General features: G+C 44.8%; 1 protein-coding gene across 4 annotated transcripts in view; it reads left to right on the top strand.

Moving 5' to 3' along the window:
- Window positions 1-26,843, top strand: part of LOC128753508 (voltage-dependent T-type calcium channel subunit alpha-1I-like) — a 167,884-nt gene that overhangs the window by 126,598 nt on the left and 14,443 nt on the right. For all 4 annotated transcript variants that reach the window (XM_053855287.1, XM_053855290.1, XM_053855289.1 and 1 more), the window contains 15 exons: window positions 454-522; window positions 4,858-5,036; window positions 6,389-6,515; window positions 7,893-8,018; window positions 8,083-8,172; window positions 10,240-10,432; window positions 10,589-10,740; window positions 11,643-11,752; window positions 13,551-13,684; window positions 15,376-15,446; window positions 20,782-20,860; window positions 21,602-21,723; window positions 22,979-23,425; window positions 26,447-26,590; window positions 26,677-26,811. In XM_053855287.1, coding sequence (XP_053711262.1) covers window positions 454-522; window positions 4,858-5,036; window positions 6,389-6,515; window positions 7,893-8,018; window positions 8,083-8,172; window positions 10,240-10,432; window positions 10,589-10,740; window positions 11,643-11,752; window positions 13,551-13,684; window positions 15,376-15,446; window positions 20,782-20,860; window positions 21,602-21,723; window positions 22,979-23,425; window positions 26,447-26,590; window positions 26,677-26,811 — 2,178 coding nt within the window. The remainder of the gene's footprint in view (window positions 1-453; window positions 523-4,857; window positions 5,037-6,388; window positions 6,516-7,892; window positions 8,019-8,082; window positions 8,173-10,239; window positions 10,433-10,588; window positions 10,741-11,642; window positions 11,753-13,550; window positions 13,685-15,375; window positions 15,447-20,781; window positions 20,861-21,601; window positions 21,724-22,978; window positions 23,426-26,446; window positions 26,591-26,676; window positions 26,812-26,843) is intronic.

Here is a 26,843-nt window from a genome sequence, read left to right as displayed (position 1 = left end):
ACCACCTGGTGCAAAGCTCTATTGAGGCATAAAGAAGACCTAACAATGGCGGGAATTCTCCGTCCTCCACCAACCACTGCCTCCTGCAACCCTCTTTTCGCAAGAGATGCAGTAGTTCAGTACTTCTTTCTGTCGCCATATTTGTTTTGGAGTTTGTCGTTGTCTTCAACTTTTCTCTCTGGGCTGCTCCCCCTGCTGGATATATTGGTGAACACCAATAGAAAACACATGGAAGTACGTGATCGGTGGCTTAGTTTGAAACAGACCAATACAGTTGACTTGCGTAAAGGGAGCATAAATGGGCCTTTAGTCTGAGCTCATTTGTGAGCACGACTCCCATCAACACTGCATGAGCATAGCTCTGATCGATTGGTTCCGTTTTAAATGCTTTGATAATGATCTGTTTCTTTGATGCTACTATCTCTGAATGAGGATTTTTCATCTCTATTGCAGGAGAGGCTGTTTCTCACCATTTCTAACTACATCTTCACAGCCATCTTTGTCGCAGAGATGACTGTCAAGGTAAATAAAAACACTACATATATCTGTCTGTCTGTCTGTCTATCCGTCTATCTATCTATCTATCTATCATCCAGCCGTCTACCAACCTATATACCAACCCATCCATCCATCTATCTATCCATCCACCATCTACCAACCCATCCATCCATCCATCCATCCATCCATCCATCATCCACCCGTCTACCCACCTATCTACCAACCCATGCATCTACCAACCTATTTATCTACCAACCCATCATCCATCCATCCATCATGCATCCATCCATCTACCAACTTATTTATCTACCAACCCATCTATCCATCCATCTATCAATCTATCCATCCACCCACCTATCTACCAACGTATCTACCAACCCATCCATCCATACATACATCTACCAACCTATTTTCTACCAATCCATCCATCCATCATCCATCCATCCATCCATCTATCTATCCATCTATCTATCCATCTACCAACCTATCTACCAACCCATCCATCCATCCATCCATCCATCCATCTACCAACTTATTTATCGACCAACCCATCCATCCATCCATCCATCCATCCATCCATCTATCTATCTAGCTATCTATCCATCCACCCACCCATCTCCCAACGTATCTACCAACCCATCCATCCATCCATCCATACACCAACCTATTTATCTACCATTCCATCCATCATCCATCCACCCATCTACCAACCCATCCATCCATCCATACATCTACCAACCTATTTTCTACCAATCCGTCCATCCATCATCATCCATCTATCCATCCATCATCCATCTATCCATCCACCCATCTGCCTACCTATCTACCAACCCATCCATCCATATATCTACCAACCTATGTATCTACCAACTCATCCATCCATCCATCCATCCATCCACCAACCTATGTATCTACCAACCCATCCATCCATCCTTGTGCTTCAATCCTCATTGTTCTGATCTTGGCAGTCCACTGCTCTCGTGACTGTCCTTCACTCATCTGTCTCTCCCTGCTACGTTGCTCTAACTAACTTGAAGTGTAACCAGCAGCACAGGTCCCATTAGCAACAGGCTTCTAGATAAAGCAGTTAATTAGAAGCCTCTCGCTCTTCAGATGGCCTTTAGCTTCTCCTGAATTTCCCATCGATAAAAGCACACGTTGGCAAGACGCTTGCTAATCCACTAATCTGCTGTCCGAAACACTGGCTGTTATCTATTATTGAGGCCCCAGTGACTGCCGGCCTTCTCTCCATTGCTGCTGCTCATTTATTTATGAGCCAAGATAATGAAGATATGGAGCAGCGAGATGCGTGTGATCGACTCCTCGCCGCCGCTGCAGAGTTCTCCTTCTCACAGATGCTGAGTGGAGTTCTGACCCCCAACTGACCCTCCCTTGTTTCTTCTCGTCCTCTCTTTAGGTTTGAATTTTCGCTCTCTGCAGTACATGCAGCCTCTGTGTCACAGTTTATCTAACTATAAAGTGCGCGTCATATCTAGAAGCTAACAATTGGAAATCGGCATCAAACAAAGGGTCCAGTGTGGTGGAAAGTCCCCAGGCAGGACCGATCGATACATGATCCATGTGACACCAGGGTTTGAATGCCAGCCCAGCGTGCAGGTCTGGTCGTCCTGTGTGTGTGTGTGCGCAGTTGCAGGTCAGTCGGTGTGATCGCCACCCGGAGAACGATAATTAAACCACCTCACGAATTAAACAGAGCTCCCTCTCTGGAAGACCATTCATCAAAGATGCTTCCGCTTCTCATTTCCCACCCGTCAAACTCACGTTCAAACACACACAAAAGATGCAACATGTAGCTGAGCTTGTGCTCATTCATTGTGATCGCAACCTCTTGCTGGTGCATCACATCCATTTTTTTCTCTCCCCTTCTTTGGTGCAAAAGGGTATTGCTTTCACATGAAAATGGATTATTTTTACATTTGCGTAGTTTATTTACATAGTAGCTGTTGACAGTAATAATATTTAGAGTCAGTATCCTGATAGTACAGCAAATATATGTGTCAGAAAGATATCGTGTGGAAAGGAATTCCAAGAAAAAAAAGTTGTGTACATATATTTTAGGGATTTTTTTTTAATTCAATTGAATTGTTGAAATTCCCCACTAATAAAGGCCATCCAATCTAATATGATCTACAAAATACCATGAAATCACCAAAGAATTCTCCCATAAAAACATCAATAATCTTCAGCAAAAAACTAACCAAAGAATAAATTATGTATTTGCATGTGTCTTTTTTTACTCATTTTACATTTTTCTGCATAGGAATTTAAATGCAATTTGAATGTGAATGAAATACCCATTTCACATGAGTGTCGACCCGCAGCTTTTAGATGAATCATGTGTCACTGCAGCTGCACTTCAGCAAAAGTAATGGATGTGAAAGTCCTGAAGGTTTTGGCTGATAGAAATATGCGTCAGTTCTTTGAATGTGTGACAGTATAATGTCAGGGTTTCTGTCTGATCATAAGTGGAGGATTTTTTGTCATCACCCAGGCAACACTCCATATAATGCATATAGTGAGGTGGTTATTATAAGGTCTTCCACAGTTTGGCCACACGCAGCGTCTGCTCCTTTCACCTTATTTCTCTGCACTGGTACTGACACGGCTTCCGACCCCGAGTGCAGGCACGTGCACAGATGGTCTCATCGTTGTCCCCTTTGTGAGAAAGTGTCCCTTCTTTTCTTCCTTCTTAAATTAAGTTCCAGTGAGTATGGTTTCCCGACCTGGACCACGGTGCTTTCTAGCCCCTGCTGTGGCTCCTCCCACTCCTCCTTATGCTGTGCTAATCGGCAGGAAAAACAGTGTCTGTGTCTACAGCCAGATTTTGGCACTTTTTAATAAGATATTTTCAGATTGAAGAAGAGTTTGCTCACTATTTTTTTTTGTGCCAGATCACAGCTATCGCCTCCCTAAAGTTCAGGCTTGAAACCATGTTTGAGGACGTCAACACCTGGAGGTAGCACAAGGAGCAAACTGGGACTTAAGAGGTCCACCTTTTTCTAGTCAAAAAAGTGCCCCGGCATGTAGCTCTCACAGCAAGACCGACCCTGGTTGTGAGTGCTGTGTGGAGTTTGAATGTGGCGGCGTTTCCTCGAGTCACTCAGGTTTCTTTCTGATATTTAGTGACTTACAAAAGTCAAGCAACGACTTGAGCGCGTTTTTGGGTGTAGGTGGCTGTGTCCGGTAAAGGACCTGTCCAGGGTCCCCCACCTCTGACCTCAAGCAGCCGGGGTCGACTCAAGCCCCCTGTTGGCTTGTACGTCTTCTCGACTTACCCAACATTTAGAATGTTCACCAAAACAAGACACTGCAGCCCCAACCAAAGAGCAAACTACTCCTGTCCTCCGCCTGACTTTGAGTTCTCACACTTCACTGCTCTTTTGTTTCCATGCTCTCCTCTTCTGTCCTGTGCTTCTGAGCCATCACTATGAATTGATGGACTGGAGTGACATCGTCCGTCTGTAGCTCTGAGGAGCCTGACAGATTCCAGATTGATGGAAATATGCCGGTCATCACTGGACTGGACTGGAGCCAAAGTCATTCTTGAGATTTTTCTGTCACAGTCTACGAAAGTTTTTCCGACTTTGATGGTACAGACCAAAGAAAAGGTCGTTCCTGGTGTGGAGGCTCTGAAGGCCCTGACCTTTTATCATCGCACATTAATTCCCCTGATATTTCACGTTATCTGTGGAAAATTAAAATTGTGCTATCGTTGTGACAACTCCTGTTGGGGCTGCCGCAAAGATATGTGAACCAACTGTCGGCATAAATCTCCAACACTGTCCCTCCTCTCCACGTGTCCAAACCATCTGGCCTCCCGAACTTCGTCTCCACCCTCCGCATCTTCACCTCCGAGTCTTCTCACCATGACTCCCAGCTCTGTAAACCTTAGCTCTCCTGTAAAACGCCCCTTCCCTTTGCAGACGGTCCACAAAAAAAATAGTATAAAATTGCATCATTCAGTTGTACGGAAGTAAACAGCCAAAAAAATATATATTTGAAGCCTGTTTTTTTTTTTTTTTTTACTTTGAGGATTCACTTAGCAATAAATCCCCTTCCCACCTTGCGCCTCTAATCCTTTCCTCCCTATTTTCAACACTCACTCTGTTCAAGTCAGATTACCAGCCATCGCCTGTCATTCTACACTAAAACATGTTTTTTTCACCTTCTGCTTTCCTGTAATCCTCATCTTTTAACCCCTCGATTTTTCGTCGCCTCTCTGATCCCGTTCTCAAACGTCCACCATTCTTCTCCTCTCTGTCATCTCATCTAAACGGGATCTGCCTTCTGTTGCTCTGGTAACTTGGGATTTACTCTGCGCCTCCTTCATCTCCCCAGGTGGTGTCCATGGGTTTGTATTTGGGAGAAACAGCCTATCTAAGGAGCAGCTGGAACATCCTGGATGGTTTCCTGGTTTTTGTGTCTCTCATTGACATTGTGGTGTCCATGGCGGGCGGAGCCAAGATCCTGGGGGTGCTGAGAGTTCTGAGATTGCTCCGGACGCTTCGACCGCTGAGGTCAGTTGATAACATCGTGGATTGGTTTGAGTTAGCAGAATGAAAATTAGACGTTTGAGACGGTCCAACTGTTAAAATTGTGATAAATCTCATGGGTGTTGTATTACAGGCGTATTGTGTGTTCAGAATCAGAAAGACTTTATTTATCCCGAGGAAAATTAGGTTCGTAACTTGTGCTCTGTGAACGACAACAACTATATATAATATAAGAATGTAAAACATAAAATGTAAAATAGTAGGAGAGTGTAGCAACTGGCTATGTACAGTGTGCAAAAATAAAGCAGGTTAAAAACCGAGTGAGATGAAGGAAAAGAACAGTCTTTCACTGTACATTTAGAGGGATGAATCCCAGTTTTTTTTTTATGAGCAAATACAAATGCTGTATGCCGGTTGCCTTGGAAGTTGGAAGGACGTCACTGCACGTCATATGAGTTTCATTTACAGCAAGAAAAAACGCAGGGTCATGCATTTGCGGAAATTCTTTGTTGCCATCGTATTTCATTTATTCTGAACTTCCACGTCTGTTGACGTCCTGGGAAGCCATCTTGGATTGCCAACAGGTGCGAATGCTCCCACCTTCAGACGGGGAAATCCAACTTCAGGTGATGTCATCGGAGTTTCCCAGTTTTGGGACATTTGGATGATCAATTGCTTGACTAGTCGGCCAATGGCACGTGGGTTGATGAAAACGCCAACACGATTGACATTAGTCTTGTAAATAGTAATGTATGAAACGTCGAGTTTCAGTTGCTCCAAATGTGGTTTTCAAACCAAATTTTGCATCTCACTCTTGTCCTCCATATTTGCTGCCACGCCTTTGACATTTTGGGTTGTGACTGCTGTTCTGAGTCCAATACATTGACTTGTTGTTGCAGCCCTCGCTCAAGTTCGTAGTAGCTTTCTGATGCACAGGTGCTGAGGAACTGCCCTTAAGTACACAAACAATGTATCTCTACCTGATGATTCCCAACTTTGCCGGATGCTAAATGGCCTGAGACGGATATTGCGCCCTGTGACGTATGATAATTCAAATATTTGGAATAGTAGTAACAACTTTTTGTTATTTGCAGCTTCAAAATGCCGTCTTTGAATTTGAATTGAAATGTTATTTGATGAGATTTTTACAGTTCTGTTTGCCTCTTCAGTCTGGTACTGTCACATCACGACACACTTCTTATGCAAAGTACATGTTGAGTTTCAGGGTTGGAAGAGAGCTGAAGATTTAAGTCACTTTGAAAGTGACTTTTCAAGGAGCGATTCGTCCAGCGATCATTCATATCGCCCCCATCGGAAGCTCCCTCCCTCGCTCTTCAGCGCTTCCCCCGCTCATCACTCTCACTCCGGTCTTGCAGGGTAATCAGCAGAGCTCCGGGGTTGAAGTTGGTCGTGGAGACGCTCATCACGTCTCTCAAGCCCATCGGTAACATCGTCCTCATCTGCTGCGCCTTCTTCATCATCTTCGGGATCCTTGGCGTCCAGGTAAACACCATCCAGTCACGGCTGAATATGTTGATGTGAACGTGTTCAAACTGAAGTGATGTCAGCGACCAGAAGGTTTCTGAAGTAGATCACCGTCACCAAAGCAATGAACAGCACATTTCCACTGTATCGCTGTATGGAGTTTTCTGATGGGATTAGCTCATATATGGATGGCGTCTGTCTTCATGACTACGCTGGGATCCGAGCGCGACCCCCACTGCTCCAGTGATTTCACCAAACAGACGCTGCTGCTTTTTCAATCAGCCTCTGGTTGCGACTGGCTCCAATATTTAGCGAACTCTACGGGCGACCCATCAACCCCCAGACTAAATTGAAGTCGCACGTGTTTGCGCAGAGCTTCTGCAACGTCTTCTCTGCAAGCAGAATTATCCACACGTGCCAGAGGTGGTTATTAGACCGGAGCGCTGCTGGTCTGGAGCCCGGCGCGGAAACGGGAGCGAAAACCTGATGAAATTGAATTATTCTACCTGTTTGGAGCTTGTTTTTTTTTAACTTCCTTCTTCTAGTATTGATTTATTATTTTTATTTTAATAGAATTTTCATTTAAAAATAACATGAAATACGAAAAAAAGAAACAAAATTTTGATGTGTTTATTAATGTCTTTGTGTGTGTTTAGTCGTGTTGCCTAATCTGCTCGAGTTGAATAATATACCTAATGTTTTAAACATACCGTAAATCCAAAACGGTTTGACTGGTTGATCTTCAGCTAGAAAAACGTACTAAGATGAAGCAAGAAATAATCTTCTTAAGCTACAGATGAATGAATACTGAAAATTCTCAATGTGGTTTTGGTTTTTAATGAGTCAAAATGTGGTCACATTTCTTCAGCCATTCACTCATTACAACAGGAATATATTATTAGTAGTAGTAGTAGTAGTAATTTCATATTTGTATTGTTGATATCTTGATACATATATATTTTTTTTATATTAGTCTAAGGTGACAATGTCAGATTTTCACTTCACAATGATCATCGGAAAAAATAAATAAATAAAAAAAAATAGTTAACATCCAGTTAAAAAATGACCACAGGCTGCAACATCTGCAATGGGAATATTAACCGGTAAAAAATCTCATTTTTGGCCAACAGGAGTGACAACTTTAGCTCAACCCTGTTCGCACAAACATTGGCTCTGCACATCAACAAAGTTGGTTTGGACGCCGTCATTCACTCTGCTGTTTGATGTGCTCGCGATAAAGTAAAGAGTTCTTTCCGAGGAAAACCACCGTGGTGAAACACTGCCGGATCCACAATTGAGTAGTAATTATGGAGCGACTTCAAAAACCTTCAAAGAGAAACACTTCACTTGCTTTCGCGGCCTTCTTCTCTCATTCTCTGCTCCTGGTGTTTCCAGCTGTTCAAAGGCAAGTTCTACTACTGTGTGGGCTTCGACGTGAAGAACATCACCAACAAGTCCGACTGTCTGGCGGCCCACTACCGATGGGTTCATCACAAGTACAACTTTGACAACCTGGGTCAGGTATCTGAGCGACGCAGAGGTGGCTTTGGTTTTGTGGCGTCTGAACCAGAGCTTTCGCTGGCAGGCGCTCATGTCGCTGTTCGTGCTGGCCTCCAAGGACGGCTGGGTGAACATCATGTACCACGGCCTGGACGCGGTGGGAATCGACCAGCAGGTAACTGTCCATAATCCCTCCTCACTCCCCGCAGGCGAGCGCTCCACATTTGCATGAGAACTGGATTCACCTGGCTGCAGAGTTGGTCTAATTGGAGTCCACGCAATAGTTTTGACAACTTTGAGCTTCTTGTTCACCCTGACCCGGGAAGAGCCTCGCTACAACCCAGCTCCCCGGATCAGCCTCCTTCAACTCCTGGAGAGGAAAAACCCTTGTGACCAGAGTTGGAGTCTCATGGGAAACTGCAGAGACCTGAAATACAGACACATTTCACATTTACATATCTATTTAGGGTCACACCTTACAGTAGGGAACATACTTTACTATAGAAAAATTGACGTATTTGTATTTCTGTTTTCCAAAAAGATTCAGATGTGTTTATTCATGTCTTTGTATGAGTTTAGTTATGTCGCATGATCTGTTCTAGTTGCACAATATACCTAATGTTAGTGTAAATCCAAAACAGTTTGACTGGTTGATCTTGATCTTCAGCTAGAAAAACATGATAAGATGAAGCAAGAAATCATTTTCTTAAGCTACAGAATAATGAATACTGAAAATTCTCAATGTGGTTTTGGTTTTTAATGAGTCAAAATGAGGTCACATTTCTTCAGCCATTCACACATTACAACAGGAATATATTATATTATTATTATTATATGTAGTAGTACTAATGTCATATTTGTGTTGTTGATATCTTGATATATATATATATTTTTTTTTATAATAGTCTAAGGTGACAATGTCAGATTTTCACTTCACAATGATCATAGGAAAATAAAATAAAAATAGTTATTTGTCATTAGATATATATACACAAATAGTTTTAGTATTATTTATTACTTTTATGCTATACAATACCTTTTTGTTTAGCATTTGAAATATGAAGAATCGATGAATGAGCTCGAGGGGACAGCAGATGGCCATCCTAGACTTGTTCTCATGACACACAGCAGGGTGCTGATGTTAGCGCTACAGCCCTCGACGCAGAAAGTGACAGATGTTTAGGCGACTCTAGGATCGAGAACGTGATTCGGAATCCCACCAAAATGTGATCACCAACACTCCCTGAACATTTCAGTGAAATCCACTTCTGAACTGAGAGAAATAGAAATAGAGAGAAATAGAAGCCGGTGATAGCAGAGCCTCCCCAATGGAGCCGGTTAGTCTTACTATGAAACTATTTCACTTACTATAACTGTGTCTACTTCTCCTTCATTTACATACTGCAGGTGGCTCTGACCTCTTTTCTTTTTTTCTTTGCTATAAAGGATATTGAGGGCCTGGAGTAAATACGACACTTCCTCTTTGTGCAGAAGGTTGTTGAATTTTATAAAAATATTAAATCATCTTTTCTTTCTAGCCTTATTTTTACTGTAAAAAATGAGTCGAGTTTTCATGCCTGATGCCAGTTTCTCGATTCAAACACCAGTTTGCCAGTTGGTAGATTTGGATGTAATGTTTCCAGCTCCTGCGTTTCGTTGATGGAGATATCACAACAAGACGGTTCAGGTTGTGTCCCTCAATGTGGTTCGTAGGCCAACTTTGTAAAAACAAGGTTTCATGGTCGTGAAAGACAGAAAAAGACGGGGGGGTCACAGTAGGTTAAAATAATTGCTGAGACGGTTTCCAGTTTGTCAGAAATATCAGGGTTTTTAAAAAAACGATTTCAGATTTATTGGCTGAACACTGGATTGTGGTTTCATGACAGGGCAGGAATCATTTCCATGTATTTATGACCGTCTCACAGTGCTGTCTCTGGGGATGTGGCATAAATCAAAGCTTGTTTCTTTCCTCTTCAGCTCATTACGCTGGCTCATAATAGGCTGAGGACTATCTGGACAGTTGGAAATTGAAATTGTGATTACGCTTCCCTTTTTTCCAGCCAACTCCACACTGGCTCTCTATTTTGTATAATTGATTTGTTGACCTCAAACGGTGGATTTTAAACATTTCAGAGCTGGATTATCAGTCCGAGCTTCTGTGACGGCGGCATGATCTTCTCGGTGTGTTGTCGCGGAGGCGCCTCGATTTCAGCCCTGTCTTGCTCCTCCTTCAACCTTCCAGCCGGTGACCAACAACAACCCCTGGATGCTGCTCTACTTCATCTCCTTCCTGCTGATCGTCAGCTTCTTCGTTCTCAACATGTTCGTGGGCGTGGTGGTGGAGAACTTCCACAAGTGTCGGCAGCACCAGGAGGTGGAGGAGGCCAGGCGGCGGGAGGAGAAGCGCCAGCGCCGCATGGAGAAGAAGAGGCGGAGTAAGTCGGCGTGGCCATTAAAACCACGTCGGTTCTCAATCCTCTCTCCCCTCGACATGAAATGTCCCAGGCCCTTCTCTTCTCGGCTCATTCACGTCCTCCTCAACGTCCCACTCATCTTTTCATTTCACTCGCTGTTGTGTTTATCCCCTCCAGAGGCTCAGAAAATGCCTTACTACGCGTCCTACGGCCCGGCGCGCCTGGCCATCCACGCTCTGTGCACCAGCCACTACCTGGACCTGGTCATCACCTTCATCATCTGCATCAACGTCATCACCATGTCTCTGGAGCACTACAGTCAGCCGCAGGTGAGAGGCAGAGCGGGGCCGGAGGGGGGCGGGGCGTCTTTTGTGACGGCTTCTATCAACACAAAACGAAGCTGGGACCCTGGGTAACCAGCAACTGTGTGTGGAGAGATGTAAAAGAAATGACACAGGTGTGTTGTCAGACAAATGGTGAGCATCCGTCGCGGCTCCAAACACAGTTGTATGAATGGCTGGCACTGCAGCTGAAAGCTACTTAATAAATGGATTGAGAAGGTGCAGGGTGGTAGATGATACCTGAACAAACTGCTGGCTTTGAGGTCTGGTCAGCTGTCGCCACACTGGGACTCCCATCTTCCCTGCTTTGTCAGTGATGGTTCTGGACTTCATTGAGGATTGGTGTATATTTTGTTGCTAAAATTTGTGTTGTGTTAAACCTGACTTTAGTTTTGAGCGCTAACTTACATTCACCAACTGGGGGTTGTATTTATGAAGAGAATTACATAGATTTTATAAATAAAAAGAGGAGTTTATGCGCAGTTAAAGGCCCAAGAACACCTTCTGTCAGGAAAATTTTGGAGCTAAATTGAGTCCGAGAGCTCTGTTCAGATGTGTCAGAAGGAAACGCAGCAGATACTAACCATTGGTTAACCATGTTAGCATCTGTTATGAGAATATGAGTCCTGTTCGTGTCTGTCTGTGATCAGCAGCTCCGTTGAGCACAGCAAGTGCTGAGCTCACCTGCTGTCTTCCCAGGACCTCGCTGCCACCCGTCGAATCCTGAGAAAGTCATGAATACTATTGACATTGAGGAGAAATGTTGATGTCTAATATCGTCTCAAAAACCATCGCCGTATCTTCGTGACTCATTTTCTTCCCCACCCAGGTGCCCATACTTGACTTTTCTCACCATGAAGCCACTGACTGATCTTCTGACTCCTTCACAGTCTCTGGAGACGGCTCTCAAGTACTGCAACTACTTCTTCACCTCCACCTTCGTGATCGAAGCCTCTTTGAAGCTGGTGGCTTTCGGCTTCCGGCGGTTCTTCAAGGACAGGTACTGAAAAGCTCTCGTACCTTCCTGCTCTTGACATCGAGGCTCCAGTCCACAAAGGTTTTGTCATCAATCCGGTTGCAATTTTAATGCACCAAGTGGAAAAAAATGTGTTGGTTCATAGACGTCTATTTCAAAAATATTGCAGTTTTCCTCTCACCAAACAACTTTTTATGCCACCTTATCCAAAAGCGAGCTCTGGAATCTGAGAACAAGCTTATTTTGGAATGGGTTTCTGCTCTCTCTGAGCGCCGGTCGGTGCCAGTTGGCCCGATATTATCTGAGACCAGACACATTAACTGTGGAGGACTACTCCGCAGGCACCAATTTTGCAGCAAATGGAGTCGAAAGAAAGGGACTTTGCAGGATTACCGAAATCCGAGCTGCACATTTAAGAAGTTTGTGTTCTTTGAACATCTCTTTCTCCTCCAGTGAGGTCAGGTCCGGGTGGTGGTGGACGATTATTCTCTTCAGCGAGGCAGGCAGCAACTCTAATGCAGCAACGTTGTGATCGTGGCTCCTGCTTTAAAGTCACAGATAGTTCTGCGCTAAAACACAAAGAGGAAATATTAAACCAGCCACTTACTGTATCTGACTGGTTCTGAGAATGGCATGTTCACTTTGAAGACAGTCTATGTGCTTTAACACACACCAAGCCAAGAGGGCATCAGACGTGAAAGCCTCTGTCCGCTCCTCTAGTTTCACGACACATTGTCCTGATTTTCAGCAGCCACCAGGTGGCACTGTCTGCTGTAAGATGTTTGTATTTAAACACCTAATTCGATTAAACCTCACAACATTTCTACTTTCTGCACACCGTTTCATCAACCCTGTCATACTGTTTCATGATACCTCATCTATCCCCCTCACTACTCTCCCCTGCACTCCTCTTTGTGCTGGTGAGGCTTCATGAAACAGTGTCCTTATTTTCAGAGCCCACTGGGTGTCACACTCTGCTCAAAAATCTTTGGATTTGACTGTTTCAATGAAACCACAAATGAATTTTAACCCTAGAGTGCCATCTAGTGAGCTCTAAAAATAAGGCCACTGCTTCATGATGCCTCATCATCTGAGATCTTTTCACAACAAGCACGGTCTCTACAGCAAAAGCATGTGGAGTCAACGTAGAGGCACCATTCTGTGCATCAGAATATTGCGCTATTGCGCTCGGAGATGCAATGCGTTTTGGGTGGCTAGTTTGAAGTTGATGCATGTTTCAAGTCATAGGATTTGCACTGAACACTGAAGTAGAAAAATCAGAACCCAGACAACCAGTCCAGATTTGTTGAGGGACTTATGTCGAGAAGGAGGAGGACCAGATCCTAGCTGATGCTGGAATTCAAGACTTAATGCCTCTGAAGGATCTGATGGACCCGGAGATGGTGGCGTCCAAGTCTTTTCGAACATAAAGGAGTAGACTTCTGCCTCTCTGATGCTCCACTAACCTGAGACAGCGTCCCCCAGCAGAGCCGACCTTTTGACCCAGCTTGAAAGGCAGGGGAAGCGTCTGGAGTGTGAGTGTTAATTGTGAGGCAGCACCTGAATTTGAAGTTTAATACAGTGGAGATAACAGTGGACCTCTGCATCAGATCACTGCCAGCCCTGTTGAACAGGGTCGGCCGTCCTCCATCCATCCTGTTCACGAACCCCTCCATGTAAACTACAGAGCACCGAAACCCTTTCGAGACCTGTTGCTGTTCACCAAATGAAGACCCTCACTTCACCTCTTTAAGATGAACTTTGCCTTTCAACCTTCCTGTTTCTCAGCTTGTTATCTCACCGCATGTGTTTGTGTGTGTAGGTGGAACCAGTTGGACCTGGCGATCGTGCTGCTGTCAGTGATGGGCATCACGCTGGAGGAGATCGAGATCAATGCCTCCCTCCCCATCAACCCCACCATCATCAGGATCATGAGAGTGCTCAGGATCGCCCGAGGTACGCCACGTGTTCTCACCTGATCTTCAGAGGAATATTTCCTTGGAGGAGCTTTTGGTTTTCACTCCAAACCAGAGTGTAGTGTGGAAGTGTTGAAGACCACTCTGCTGCCTGACACATGTCAGGACATGAGAAGCCTTGTGAATTTTCTGGCTTTGATATGGAACACCTGGGTGACAGACCCCCCTCAGATGGAGCGCTCGAATTCCAAACAAACTAGACGACTCACTGCCAAACATCTCACAGAGGACCATGGTTGCTGAGCAGGTTGAGAACAGTCTCCCATAAAAAAAAAAAAAAGCACCACCTCATGTAGTTTCGCCTAAATGTCTAAAGAGGTGGTAGCATTCCCTCCAGTTTTCTCCAGTTCTCATCGATTATTCAGAAGATATTTAGGGCTCCTCAGCTCCCTTTGAACTTCACTCTGCTCTGGCTCAAGTGTAATTACATCAGTTTCGGTTAATCCCTGCCCTTTCACCAGTAGCTCCTGCCCTTCGCATCTCTGCCCCGGGACCTCTGAGAGGACCCCTGCTAATTAAACCACAGCTTGTGGTTATTAACACGCAGGAGGTGCATTTGACTGTCGGTGTGAACACTGTACTACTCCACCTGAATGTCAAATGAAGTGGCCATCGGAGAGTTTTTTTTTTTTCTTGTGGCCCTTACGACTCTTTCTCCAGCCGTTCCAATGAATTTATTTGCACTCTCATTTGTCATGTGGACTCCGCTTTCCACATGTTCACTGAGGACAAGTGTTCAGTGAAATAGATTCTGCCTCTGTGACCCGAGGAAGTGTTTAGACACACTTCGATTGATGCACATATGATGGAGGACGCTGCTGATTCCCTTTCACAGGTGGTGAGATGATGATGCTTCGCGAAGCCTCATTAGCGCAGAAGGTGGCGCTCTTGGTTTAAGAATTGGGTTCATTTGGTATTGTCCTCTGAAACTGAAGATAGAGCAGAGGGTCCCATCTGATGGGCTCTGGAAATGAGGCTTCACGAAGCTTCACCAGCCCATCACTGCTTTACACACTGGAACAGCTTTCTAAGTTGGGGCTCCTCTTTCTCAGCTGTATCTTGGGTTCAAGTGAGAGTCTTCAGTGATGAGAATGAAAAAGAGCTGAGCCATAAGGCTCTCCTTGTACCAGCCTTTGCTACCTTTCTCCGACCTAAAGCTTTGTGTACTGAGGTCAAGGACACGATGGCACTTTTCCTTAGAGATGTAGGGATTTTGTTTGGGATGCTTTGGAATCTCTCTAGCGCCCCTTGAAAATCGGTACATGGATTATTTTCATCAAACCCAGAAGTCTCTCCTAATGTTCCCACTGCTGGAAAATCTATCAACTCATTTTATTTTTTAAGAGCTGTAGCACTTTTCTTTCAACATACAATCATTTTGGAATTTGTATATATAAGTGTTTGTTCTCTCATCTTAAATTGTCAGTGTTTATTTATCGATTTATTTCTTAACCGTGTTTTGGAGCCCATATTTATATGAATATATTCCATGTATTTATTTGATACAGTTGGATTTTTTTTAAAGGTAAATGATTCATGATTCTTGGTGGAATAAAACCTGTTTTTCACAAACATTGCAGAAATTACTTTTCACTACTATTTTAGAGTGACAGGTAATCTTGAGAAGAAATGTTTGCCTTGCTCGAACCAAGACCTGTGACTCTTTTCCAGTGCTGAAGTTGCTGAAAATGGCGACGGGAATGCGCGCGCTGCTGGACACGGTGGTTCAAGCTTTGCCTCAGGTGAGTCTGGACTTCCCTCTGTCTCACACGAAAACCTTTCTGAGATGATCACAGAGACAAGCCCAAGTTAATTAACATTTAGAGTTTGATAAACTGGCTGCGGTCGAACGAACCTGCGGGAGGATTATGGCAGAAGTTCCAGAGGAAACGGTGACCTCTGTGTTCAAGCACCTTGTTCATTTTCTGCTGTTAACTTCCTTTATCCACAGACCTTTTGCTGCATCTTTAATATCTCCACTTCCCTCAGCAGTTAATGAGACAAGTGCGGCTGAAATAGTTCTGCTCCCCTGGTCCACGAAAGCCCCTCTGCACATTGTTTTCTTTTCACATTCCAGCCTTCCCTGGCGATTTTAGAAAGGAAGGGGAAGAGTCCTCATGAATATTCATGCTTTACTTTAAAGGGCAGGTACAACAGACCGTGAACGCTCTTTCTAAACTTTGTCGTAGTGAATTCTATAGGTTACAAGTGTTCGGATTGTCGGCCTACGACCCTTTAAGAGGCTGTCCTCGGCTGAACGCATCAGCACGAGTGTTTTGAGTTTTGCAGCACTAGCTTCTATTTTGTGAGTCTTGTTGATCCCAGGAGGTCGGTTTTGGGGTCAGAATATTATGATGAGCTACTGTGAGTTTTGAGGATGTAGCACAGGAGTGGCCAACCAGTCAGAGGCTGAGAGCCACATGGTTTCACTGTGTCACTGAACAGAGCCACATGCTACAAACATGTCAGGCTGTGAGGCTTCACCGACACAGCTGGTCACGTGACTTAGCGGCAGTGTAGCGGTCAAAGCTCATCCCTGTGTGTCACAAGGTTGATGGTTCACGTCCAGTGTTCGTCTCCTGTGCATGTATTTTTCAAATTCATACATTTTACCGTGATCCTCCTGGAAATATCAAGCAGCCTAGATAGACATGTGTGCGTCATTTATCTGACTTCTATGTATTTGTTTATGTGGCTCATGCCACCAATAACGTGGCCCCAATCTGTGTGTGTGAGCCACTCTCAACTTCACTCCCCTGAATTCAACAGACTTCACCACCATCAACAATGAATCATAGGTGAAACACATGCCATACCTTTAGTTCAGGGAAGGACAAGGTGAAATGTGGAACTGAGTCATGTCGGTGGTGTTGATGGTGGATGTGATGATGCTCCAAGTCTGAGGACCGCCACTCACACCGCCATTGAACACGCACCGAGATTTATTGTTTACGTTTCAAAGTTAAACGCAAAGTCTTGAAACAATATTTTGGCATTTCCCCAGAATAGCTCTTACTTTTTCATCTCATTTCCTGTATAAACAATCATCTCAGCAGCAACTTGACCAACATCGCAGCCAGTTCGGCGGTGCATTTGGTGAAGAGCTGCATGCGACTCGGGAGTTATCACACACTAAAATGAGTTCAATCACAGTGAATTATAAAACGTCTGATAAGTTAGAGTCCCACCTCTGAATATGTACATTCTCCTAACCGCAGTGTGCAGAGCCGAACTCTAGTACACAAACAAACAAAACCAAGGATCTGATGCGAAGAATAAAGTAGATTCAAAGAAGAATCAGAAGATTGAAAGAATAAGGACAAAAACAGTTTGCAGAAATTGCAGAATACAAATATGAACAGAAAGTAGAGTCTCTGTCAGCGCTGGCTCACGGAAACAATCGAAACAAAACTATATGTATCACGCCGAGGGAGCTAGAGGGCAGAAGAGAAGCTGAGTGGAGGCCGGCTGGAGACACATCTGGACGCTTAGAGCAGGTGGCTTGATTGGAAGATGAGTTCCCGGTGCGTGCGCTAGTGAATCCCTCTCACAGAGAAGCAGGAATTATGTATCCACTGTAAAGCTACCGCGCTTCAACCGTGGCTTCATTTCCATAAGAGTAGTGCAGCGTTGAGTGACAGGTAATCCAGCACATGCCAGGATCACACCATCCTGACACGAGGAAGCTTGAGGATACTCTTTTATATATATGATATTATACATCAAGTTATGTTTATATTGTATACAGGCTCTTGAGAAGGGGATTTTTACCAACCTGCTCCACGAGGGAAGACTGGTTTCACTTCCAAACATGACTCAGTATCTCCCGCTTTGAACCGCAGAAGAATGGCAGCGGAACTTTCCTTTTGTGCCAATTGTTGCTGGAGAAAAACTCTGCTTTGGTTTCTCTGGAAACGTTTTTGTGTCTGGGCCAGAACGTCCTGTGTCACGGAGACTTGCCATTTACACAACAGTGCCCTTTTGTGCTTGCGATGATGAAGTCAGAAACCGGGAGCGTGCACGGCTGACGCCTTTAACGCCTCTCCGGAGCCCCAATCTGATCTGCTTTGTGTACGGCTAGATTTATGGGGGGAAGTAAAATAGCATTTTACTGTGAATGCTTCCGACGCGAAGCGCAATCCGCTCGGAACAGGGCTGCCGCTGGATCCCTGTGGGTTGCTTTCTTTGTTTGCAGGGAGGATCTACAGCAATCAGACGGGCTTAAGTTAGAGCCTGAAAACTGCCTCGGGCCTTGTCATGCCTCTTTTGTATCTCGGCAAGCGAACGCTCAACAGGAGAGAGAGACCGAAATCTTTTCTCTCTCGCCGTCGCCTCCTACATATCACAGCCACTTCAATTAGCACCGCATAGCTCCTTCGCTCCTAATGATGTCTGATCTGATGAGGAGGAAATGTGTCGGATGTGGCCGAGATAATAGTGTCCGCAGCTTTCTTCCATTGGCTTCCAGAAATGGGGTACGAGACATTCTCCCGTCAACAAAGCTAACGCTGTGAAAACAAAGTGGGCAGATGCCCGACTCGGTCCAGTACAACACACTGTGACTACACAGAGGCAGATGTCACATGAACTGACGCCGATAAATACTCGTGTCCATCGCAGGGGTGTTCGACAGTATATCCAATATATCCGGTCGCTGTATCGGACCGTCGTGGTGAAGAGGGAGCTGAATCACAAGACGAAGCTCTGGATTTACCGATGGATCTACGTTCCCACCCTCAACTATGGTCACCAGCTTTGGGTAATGACCGAAAGGTTGAGGTCGCGGATACAAGCGGCTGAGATGAGTTTCCTCCGCAGGGTGGCTGGACGCACCCTCAGATATAGGGTGAGGAGTTCGGTCATCCGGGAGGAGCTCAGGGTGGAGCCGCTGCTCCTCCACATCCAGAGGACCCAGTTGAGGTGGCTCGGGCATCTGATCCGGATGCCCCCTGGACGCCTCCCTGGGGAGGTGTTCCGGGCATGTCCTACCGGGAGGAGACCCCGGGGAAGACCCAGGACTCGCTGGAGAGATGATGTCTCCGGTCTGGCCTGGGAACGCCTCAGGATCCCCCGGGAAGAGCTGGAGGAGGTTTGTGTGGACCAGGAAGTTTGGGCTTCCCTGCTCCAAATGCTGCCTCTGCGACCCGACCCTGATAAGCGGCAGAAGAAGGTGAAGGTGAAGGGACGATCCAGTCTTTGTACGCAAAGTTAGTGGGTTGACCTACTTATCTCGGCAATATCAGCTTCACTTAAGTCACCGTCCATTTTAAAAGTCGGGAAATGCAGCTGGAGGGCAAACAACATTAGCAAACACCTTTGTTTTAGGGGACAAGCCGACAAGCGAATCCTGTGGTCTGAGGAAGTGTGACACGTGATCCCTGTTTAGGATCAAAAGTCTTGTTGGTGGAGTCGACCACTCAAGCTGCGACTTGACTGAGAGATTGGGAAATAATGGGGGACATTTTGATGCTTATTCAGGACCGGTGACAAAGAAACACATTCAGTTCTTTGAAAAATGAGAACCTTGTCATAGATTTGATTATAGCTCACGATCATTTGCCGCCATCTTTGTCTGGTCCGTCAGAAATTTAACTGGCATGTGGACAGTTGAAGGGACTGTCAGAGAGATTTCTGGCTTGGCGGTGGATCTTCTGCATTGGTGGTGGGACAGAATGTTGATGGGAGTTGTGTGCTGTGTTGAGATGATCAGGTCGCACGCAGGTCCATCCATGCTGGATTTTTTTTTTTTTTTTAATCTCCACGTGTAGGGTCTCTGACAGATCCCTGTTGAAGGAAACAAACGTAAGGATTTTTAGACTCTTAAAATCTGTCACAGACCCTACACATGCAAGTTCTGTCGCTGATCAAGATCTCGTGAGATTACACCTGATAAAACATGGTGTTACAAGCAAAAAAAAAAAACAGCGTCAGGTGATTTTTTATTTATTTTTTAGCAGAAGAATCCCAAAAGAAACATCATCCTGAAATGACTGGACCATTTCAGGATGACTGGTAGACAATGACTGGTTTGCCTCGCACGGAACTCGCCTCCTGCACATGTTAGGGGACGGACCGAGTGAAGCAGCTGCTTCTGGAGCGAGACACTTCAAATGATGAAAATCTAGTGATCAATTCAGTCAATACTATCAATCTCGAAACAACACCTTTGCTGCCCTGCTTCTTCCACGTACCACGTCACAGCGATCGGCTCTCGCCACACACATAAAGACTTTTGGTCATGAATATTGAATCTACAATTGTTGGCCCCATCTGTTGTCACAGTCCATTATCGGGGCTAACTCACTCTTTAAACACCAGACATAAGGATCTCTCATCCTATAAGAGTCGGGGGTTGACCATCCTCAGTCGGGAAGAGGAAAAATGGGAACAAAATGCCCTTTCATGAGTCAACATGCATCACAGAAGACAGACGTCTGTGTCAGTATTGGGCACAAAAGACTTGAAAACCCTCCATATGTGACGGCATAGGGGTGAAGTGTCAACGTGAGTGCGACACGCATGGTTGGAAAGCTTGTTTTCTGCTTTTGGAAACTGAATTTCTGAGCAGCCAGCGTGAATCCTGACGCCTGTCCAGGTGAATCTAAAGTGCTGGCGACCGCGGTAGCGACCACTGTATGAGAGCGAAGCTCTGGCTGACAGCTTTGAGGTCAGCCTTGCTACTGACTCTCCCACTGAGTTGCTGTAATATGCGAGTCACCAAAACAGGAAATGCTCTCAGTCACTGCTCATATCTGACTTGACCAAAATCTTAAAGCACAGCGGATATTTTTAGTCCCTTTGTTCCTAGAATACTCGCGCGCCAATTAAAATCCTGCATGGGAACCCGGACACCAGATGGATTTATTTAATTCATTCAGTGGAGTTGGCAGTCGCTGCCATGTATTTATATGAAAGACAGGTTTTCAGGTCTGCTTTTGATAAATATTCAGGAGATCAGGGACTGAAGTTATTATTTATATTTGCCTGTTTGTGATTCGCTGCCAGGTGTCTGTGTTGTACATGATTGAAATTCCCACGAGTGCAACTCGAATAAAGGCCTCTCTTTGTGTTGGTCAGGTGGGAAACCTGGGGCTGCTCTTCATGCTGCTCTTCTTCATCTACGCCGCTCTCGGGGTCGAACTTTTCGGAGAGCTGGGTGAGATTCAAATGATTTTACCTCATTTTGATCTTGCAGTCATGATCACTGAGTTGGTATTTTCATGAATTGGCTGAATCATCCGTCAGTTTTTCCTTGAATACTCCTCACTATTCTGCTCTTCTTTCATTTTTAAAGCAACTGGTGAAATGGTTTAGTTCCTCTCTCAATTCTCTTTACGTTGACTGAGTTAATCAGACATTTATGGGGTTCACTGAACTTCCATTTGAGTCATTGGATCAGAACTGCGGGAAGTATATGTTACAGTTTACTTTTACGTATATTATTGATTTGAAATTTCTGTCTTCTGTTTTTCTTTAAATTTTAGACTAAACTGTTTTTACTATTTTACGTTTTGCAATCCATGTCTATTTATTTTAACATTTTGAAATTGAAAATTGAAATTGAAATATTTTTGCCTTCAGTGAAAAAAATAGATCTTAGATTATTTATTATTATTATTTTTTGTATTTATATTATTTTTATGTTCTTTTATATTTTTTGTCCCTGTATTTTTTCCTAACTTTGTCATACTTTTTATGCTTCATTCTTCTCCCTGCTATTATTTTATTTTATTTTATTTTATTTTATTGATGGCCCCAGACGACACTCACGGTACATCATGTGACTCCACAAGAAATGTAATTTCCTGAAAGAGCTCATGACAACAGCGTTGTCAGACCAAACCTGGCCACATGTTGCCAAAAGCCTTTGCCCTGATACCAGTTTGTCCGTGTGCAGTCTGCAACGCCGACTTTCCCTGCGAGGGAATGAGCCGTCACGCTACGTTTGAAAACTTTGGAATGGCCTTCCTCACCCTTTTCCAGGTTTCCACTGGAGACAACTGGAATGGAATCATGAAGGTAGGTCTCTCTTCTTCTTGGAAATAATGTCTTTCTCTCCTTCCTACAGAGTGTAATTTTAACTTTTGCCATTACTCACCTTCTACGCTGAAGAAGAAAAAAAAAAAAGTCTGTCAAAATCCGGTCTATTTAAGCAGCTCGGAACCCTGTCGGGTATATTCCATTTCACCTTTCAATTACGCTCCGTGATGGTCTTTGGTTCGGCCTCCGTGGCCAGGCTAATTGAGCACCCAAGAATATCAACCAGAACATTATCTTGCATTCAGTTTTTCTTTCTCATGAAATGACATTATGAGCCAGAAAGTGATGCCCTTCCCACCCAGTTTTTTTAAATTTCTAATAGGAGCTCTGTGATACTTCACCTTGGATCAAAGGCACCGCTTGTCTGACATTTTGGAGTCAACTACTCTGACTAAATATAACTTGGTAAATACAAACTTTCATTTGTTTAATAAAATGTTGTAATGTTAGGAATGTAATAATTCATTTATGGAACCTACAAGTCTATCTGAATATTGTTTTTGTGGAACTTTGGCTGCAAGCGCTGAAATAACGCAGCAATAAATCTCTTCATCGGTTATTATTTTTGATTTGAAGACTGAAATGTTCTTTGTCTTTTTCGGGCATTTCTTCTCTGGGGTTACCAGAACAAGCCCTCCACCTTGATCATCTCACCTTCACGTCCTTACTGGTTGTAGCCGTCTTCTTCATCGCCAATGTTCTTGGTCCAACACCTTCTCTCCTCTGCTCTCCCCAACTTTGTCTCCACATGTTTCTGATCTTGCCCCTCCTGCTAAATCCTCATGAAAACCTCTGTATCTTCATCTCAGACTGTCCTCCTCTCAAGCTTCTTGTTTACCACCCTGCCTGCACTCCCTCCTTCATCTCTCTTGACCTCGCTCTTGAAAGGAAACCGTTACAACGCTGAGACCTTTTCGGAATCAGAACGACTCCATTGCCAATGTCAGTGCTTTGGTACACCATGCAATAATGAACAAAAAATACATTAATAAATATATAAAATAAAATAAATACAATAAGAAATAATAAAATTAAAATAAATGAAATAAAAAAATGAACAATAATAACTAACTAATAAGTTGAGTATATTAACAGAAATAACATTGGCCCCGACTTTCTCAACCCATAAACTGGCTGAATAAAATGATCAGATCAGATGGAGATGCTAAAGTTAAAGGTAGAAAAGTGTCAGCCAGTTGGACCGCAGTCACCAACCCTGACCTCTCCTCACCAGGACACCCTTCGAGAGTGTCCGCCGGGCCGACACGGCAGCGACTACGGCTGCCACGCTGGACTCCAGTTCATCTCCCCCATGTACTTTGTCTCCTTCGTGCTGACCGCCCAGTTTGTGCTCATCAACGTGGTGGTGGCGGTTCTCATGAAGCATCTGGACGATTCCAACAAGGAGGCGCAGGAGGACGCCGAGATGGACGCGGAGATCGAAATGGAGCTGGCTCAGGGAGGCCTCTGCTGCATGATGGGCGGCATCGGGAGCATCGCCGGAGCTACCGCCGGTGCTGCCAGCGGCGCCAGCATCGGCATCGGAGCTGCTGCGGCGGGGGCCATCGGGGGTTCAAGTGGTGGGGTGATGGCGCTGCAAAAAGAGGCCGGCGGCGGCGGTGGTGTGGCGGCGGCGGAGGAGCAAGCTCATCACAGATGTCGACTCTATTCTCCCGCTCAGGTACAGCGAGCTCATGTTTGTTTACTCAGAACAAGGCCTTCTTTCACCAGCGTGTTACTCCTATATCACTTGACTTAAACAGCTCACTGTTGGTTAAGGAGATCAAGTCGCCTTTGACCTGGTTTCAGAGCTTCTCTTTTGAACCGTGCGCACGTCCAACCCTCCCATCCACACAACAAAACAACGATTTGCTGCATGTCAATTACGTTACAGTACAGAGAGAACTGGAGTCGCCGGCGGCGCCTTGTGTTATGTCCAGTTATAGCTCTGTGAAATCACGATTAATGAGCTGACAGTCAAGAAAAACCCTGCTGCTCTCTTGGCATCTGGCATCAGAGCAGTTGCCAGGAACATGAGTCATCCGTCATCCAACAGCTCATTCGACAATCATATCATCACCCATCTCACGGCTGTCGGCTGCCTCTGACAAGTAACACTGTCGTGGCACTTTGCTGCAGGCTAACAGCACTGCGTCTCGCTAGCTCAGCCGCCAAGGTGCTAACGCTCCAAATGGTCCTGAAAGTGAGCAAAAAACTGCATTTATTTACAAGATAAAAGAGCTGAATTACTTGAAAACAGGACATTATTTAATGGGGAATTTGAAAGGCTGTGATTTGATCGGACAGCTGTGGTTTCGAGTGTTGGTGCTTCTCTCAACGACATTTCAAGTATTGAGTCTTGAGCAGGCTGTTAGCTCGGAGGGCGTCTACGCATCTGCAAAACATGAAAAAACGGACGCCCGATTCTGGACCGCAGCTTGGCCGCCAGATTACGCCGGTATATGAAGGCAAGCTGCGGTTGAGAATCGGGTGTCCATTTTTTCCATGTTTTGCAGACGCCCAGATGCCCTCCGAGCTAAGAGCCTGATCTTGATCTTGATTTTGTAGCTAACCATGTGGATGTACTGCTTGGTGTGGGAGTACGGCGGTCTCTTTATATATTTCTTTGTTTTACTTTGTTTGAAGTTTAGTCATTTGTTTTGCTATCGAACTTACTGTGATTGGAAAGGCCTTGTGTTTGTTTGTCAGAATCATATGTTCAGTCAAGTTTTACCATCCAACATAGACCCTATTGAGCTCCAAAACCGAATGGCTGACCTAAGAATTCTGTGTGTTTGTTGCTGCTTATTTTGGATTTCAATTCTTTTCAGCCGTGAATTCGTTTTTGGATGGACCAGAAGAGCGTTCACCTGTTTCTGGGAACTTTCGTCACTTTCTCTTGATCCCGCCAGAACAATAGCACAGAGCTTTACCTGGTATCTCTCTGTGAGGTGCCTTAGCTTCTACTGTTCAGTTTCATGTGCGTGAACTAGCGTGAACTGGATTAGACTTCTGTCTTTAGCTTAGCTCTAAAACAATAATTGAAAGGCAAAGGCACTGAGAATGGAGGTTCACTGTAGCGGGGTTGGAAGATGCAGGGAGGTTGTGAGTGGGTGGCAGCCACTGCCTCAGTCTCATTGAGCTTATTGGTTATTGTCTGTCAGCCTCCAAGTATTTTTAACTGGAGAGCGTAGATAAAAGTGAAGAGGAAAATAGGAGGATCTCCTTTTCAGTGATTTTTTTTTTTCCCGCTGTTGAATTGTTGAAAAGTCTATAGTGTTAGCAGGGCGAGGCTAATCGCAACTAGCATGAGCTACATGCGTCCAGAAACGAGACCTTGGTAAATATTTGCCTCAAGTACTTCTTTTATTCAAGGGTCGAAACAAAGGGCCTCAAATATTAAATGTGTCTTTTTGATCGGCTGCTCTGCCAAGGATCTTCTGGAGACGTAGCAAAGGCAGAGCAGTTAGAAACCCCTGCGGGAAACAGCAGTTTGAAGCTCGAAATGTCAGTTTCATTTTCTTTTTTTTCCCCATGAGTCGCCCAACCCAACCACTCATATCAATTCAACTTCAGTGCCAGGAGCCTGTTGCTATCGCCTTTTCTCCTGCACGTCATTCCTTATGTAATCCTTATTTTAGTATTTTGTAATTTAAAAAAATTCTGATGTTTTTCAACCAACCAACGCTAACACTATGTCTAACTCTAAGACTCGTGATATACATTCAACATTGTTGGTGTTTTCATGAGCAGACCTTCCGTCTGCACTGGGAGTCTGCGTGCTCGCTTCCGAGGTACAGTTGAAGCCGACAGTCTGCTGTTGTGTACTAAACTTGGACAACACGTGGTGGGCCTTGGATTATCATCTGGTGGGACACACATGCTCCACAGGCCGCAGGTTTGACACCATACTTTAGAGCGTCCCATTAATACATTCTAAGAATCAATCTGTGGGTTAAATATTGTGAGGTTTAACAGGATCGGTACTTTAGGATTAATAAAAGGCTTATGTATGTGTGAATACGTGGTTTATTTAGAGTGATATATGTTCCCTATTCTATGGTACAAGTGTCTCTCCTGAGAAGTGAGAGTCTTCCAGCAGAATGAACAGTCTCATATCAGGTGGCTGGCCGGATTTTTCCGCAACCGAGACCCCCTGACTTCAATAGTCAATGGCATTGAGCTGACACTGACTGTGCCTGGATCAGCACTTGAACCAGCGGGTGTTTGCCCTGCACTGCTTTCTCAGAGCGATCCATACTCGAGTTCACCTCCACTTCTGCCCGCCTCAAAATTGGCTTTTCCCGAAGGTGCTGTGAAAGAATTTCCATCCACTGCCAGAAAAGTGCTGTGCGTTTTTCAGAGTTTGCCAAGGAGGGAGCTGTACCTGCTTATAAAAATGCAAACCCGTCCAGGGAAGAATGTAAAACTGACGGAAGAGTGAACGTCCCATTACAGTAGCTGCTGGATTTCATTCAGCTCAGGTAACGTTTGAATTGAGCTTGAGAAGGAACAACATTCTGCAGAAATGTGAGATGACTTGAAGCTATTTAGGGAGTCAAAATGAGCAAGCATCAAAACTAACAGACAGAGATCAAGCGTGGTGAAGAAGGGAGTGCAGGCAGGGTGGAGACGACCGCGATGTCAGAGTATAAGCAGGAGTGAAAAGAAAAAGCCAAGAAAGTGAACGTTTCTGTTGCAGGAGAGCCAGTGGCTGGACAGTGTGTCGCTTCTGATAAAAGACTCCCTGGAGGGCGACATGATTGACAACCTCTCCGGTTCAGTTTTCCATCACTACTCTTCTCCTCCTGTCTGCAAGGACTGTAAGGGGCATCCTCAAGAAAAGGTGTTTTATTTGTCTGAATTTGTATGGTTTATTCTTCTTAATCTCTCATCTGACTTTGATGTGCAACTTCTCTGGATGTGGCTCAGATCCGACTCGCCGAGGTGGAGCAGGCATCACTGATGTCCGAGCAGCTGTCCGACAAGTCGTTGTCTCCGGAGCTTCCGGATGACCTCAGTCTGGATGATCGCAGCAGCTACCAACTGTTGGTGAGAGGCAGTCAGGTACGCAAATACAGTCAGCTATTCTTATTGGT

The sequence above is a fragment of the Synchiropus splendidus genome, chromosome 2 (assembly GCF_027744825.2).
Source record: "Synchiropus splendidus isolate RoL2022-P1 chromosome 2, RoL_Sspl_1.0, whole genome shotgun sequence".
NCBI classification, from domain to species: domain Eukaryota; kingdom Metazoa; phylum Chordata; class Actinopteri; order Syngnathiformes; family Callionymidae; genus Synchiropus; species Synchiropus splendidus.
This window is presented reverse-complemented; position numbering and strand designations above follow the sequence as displayed.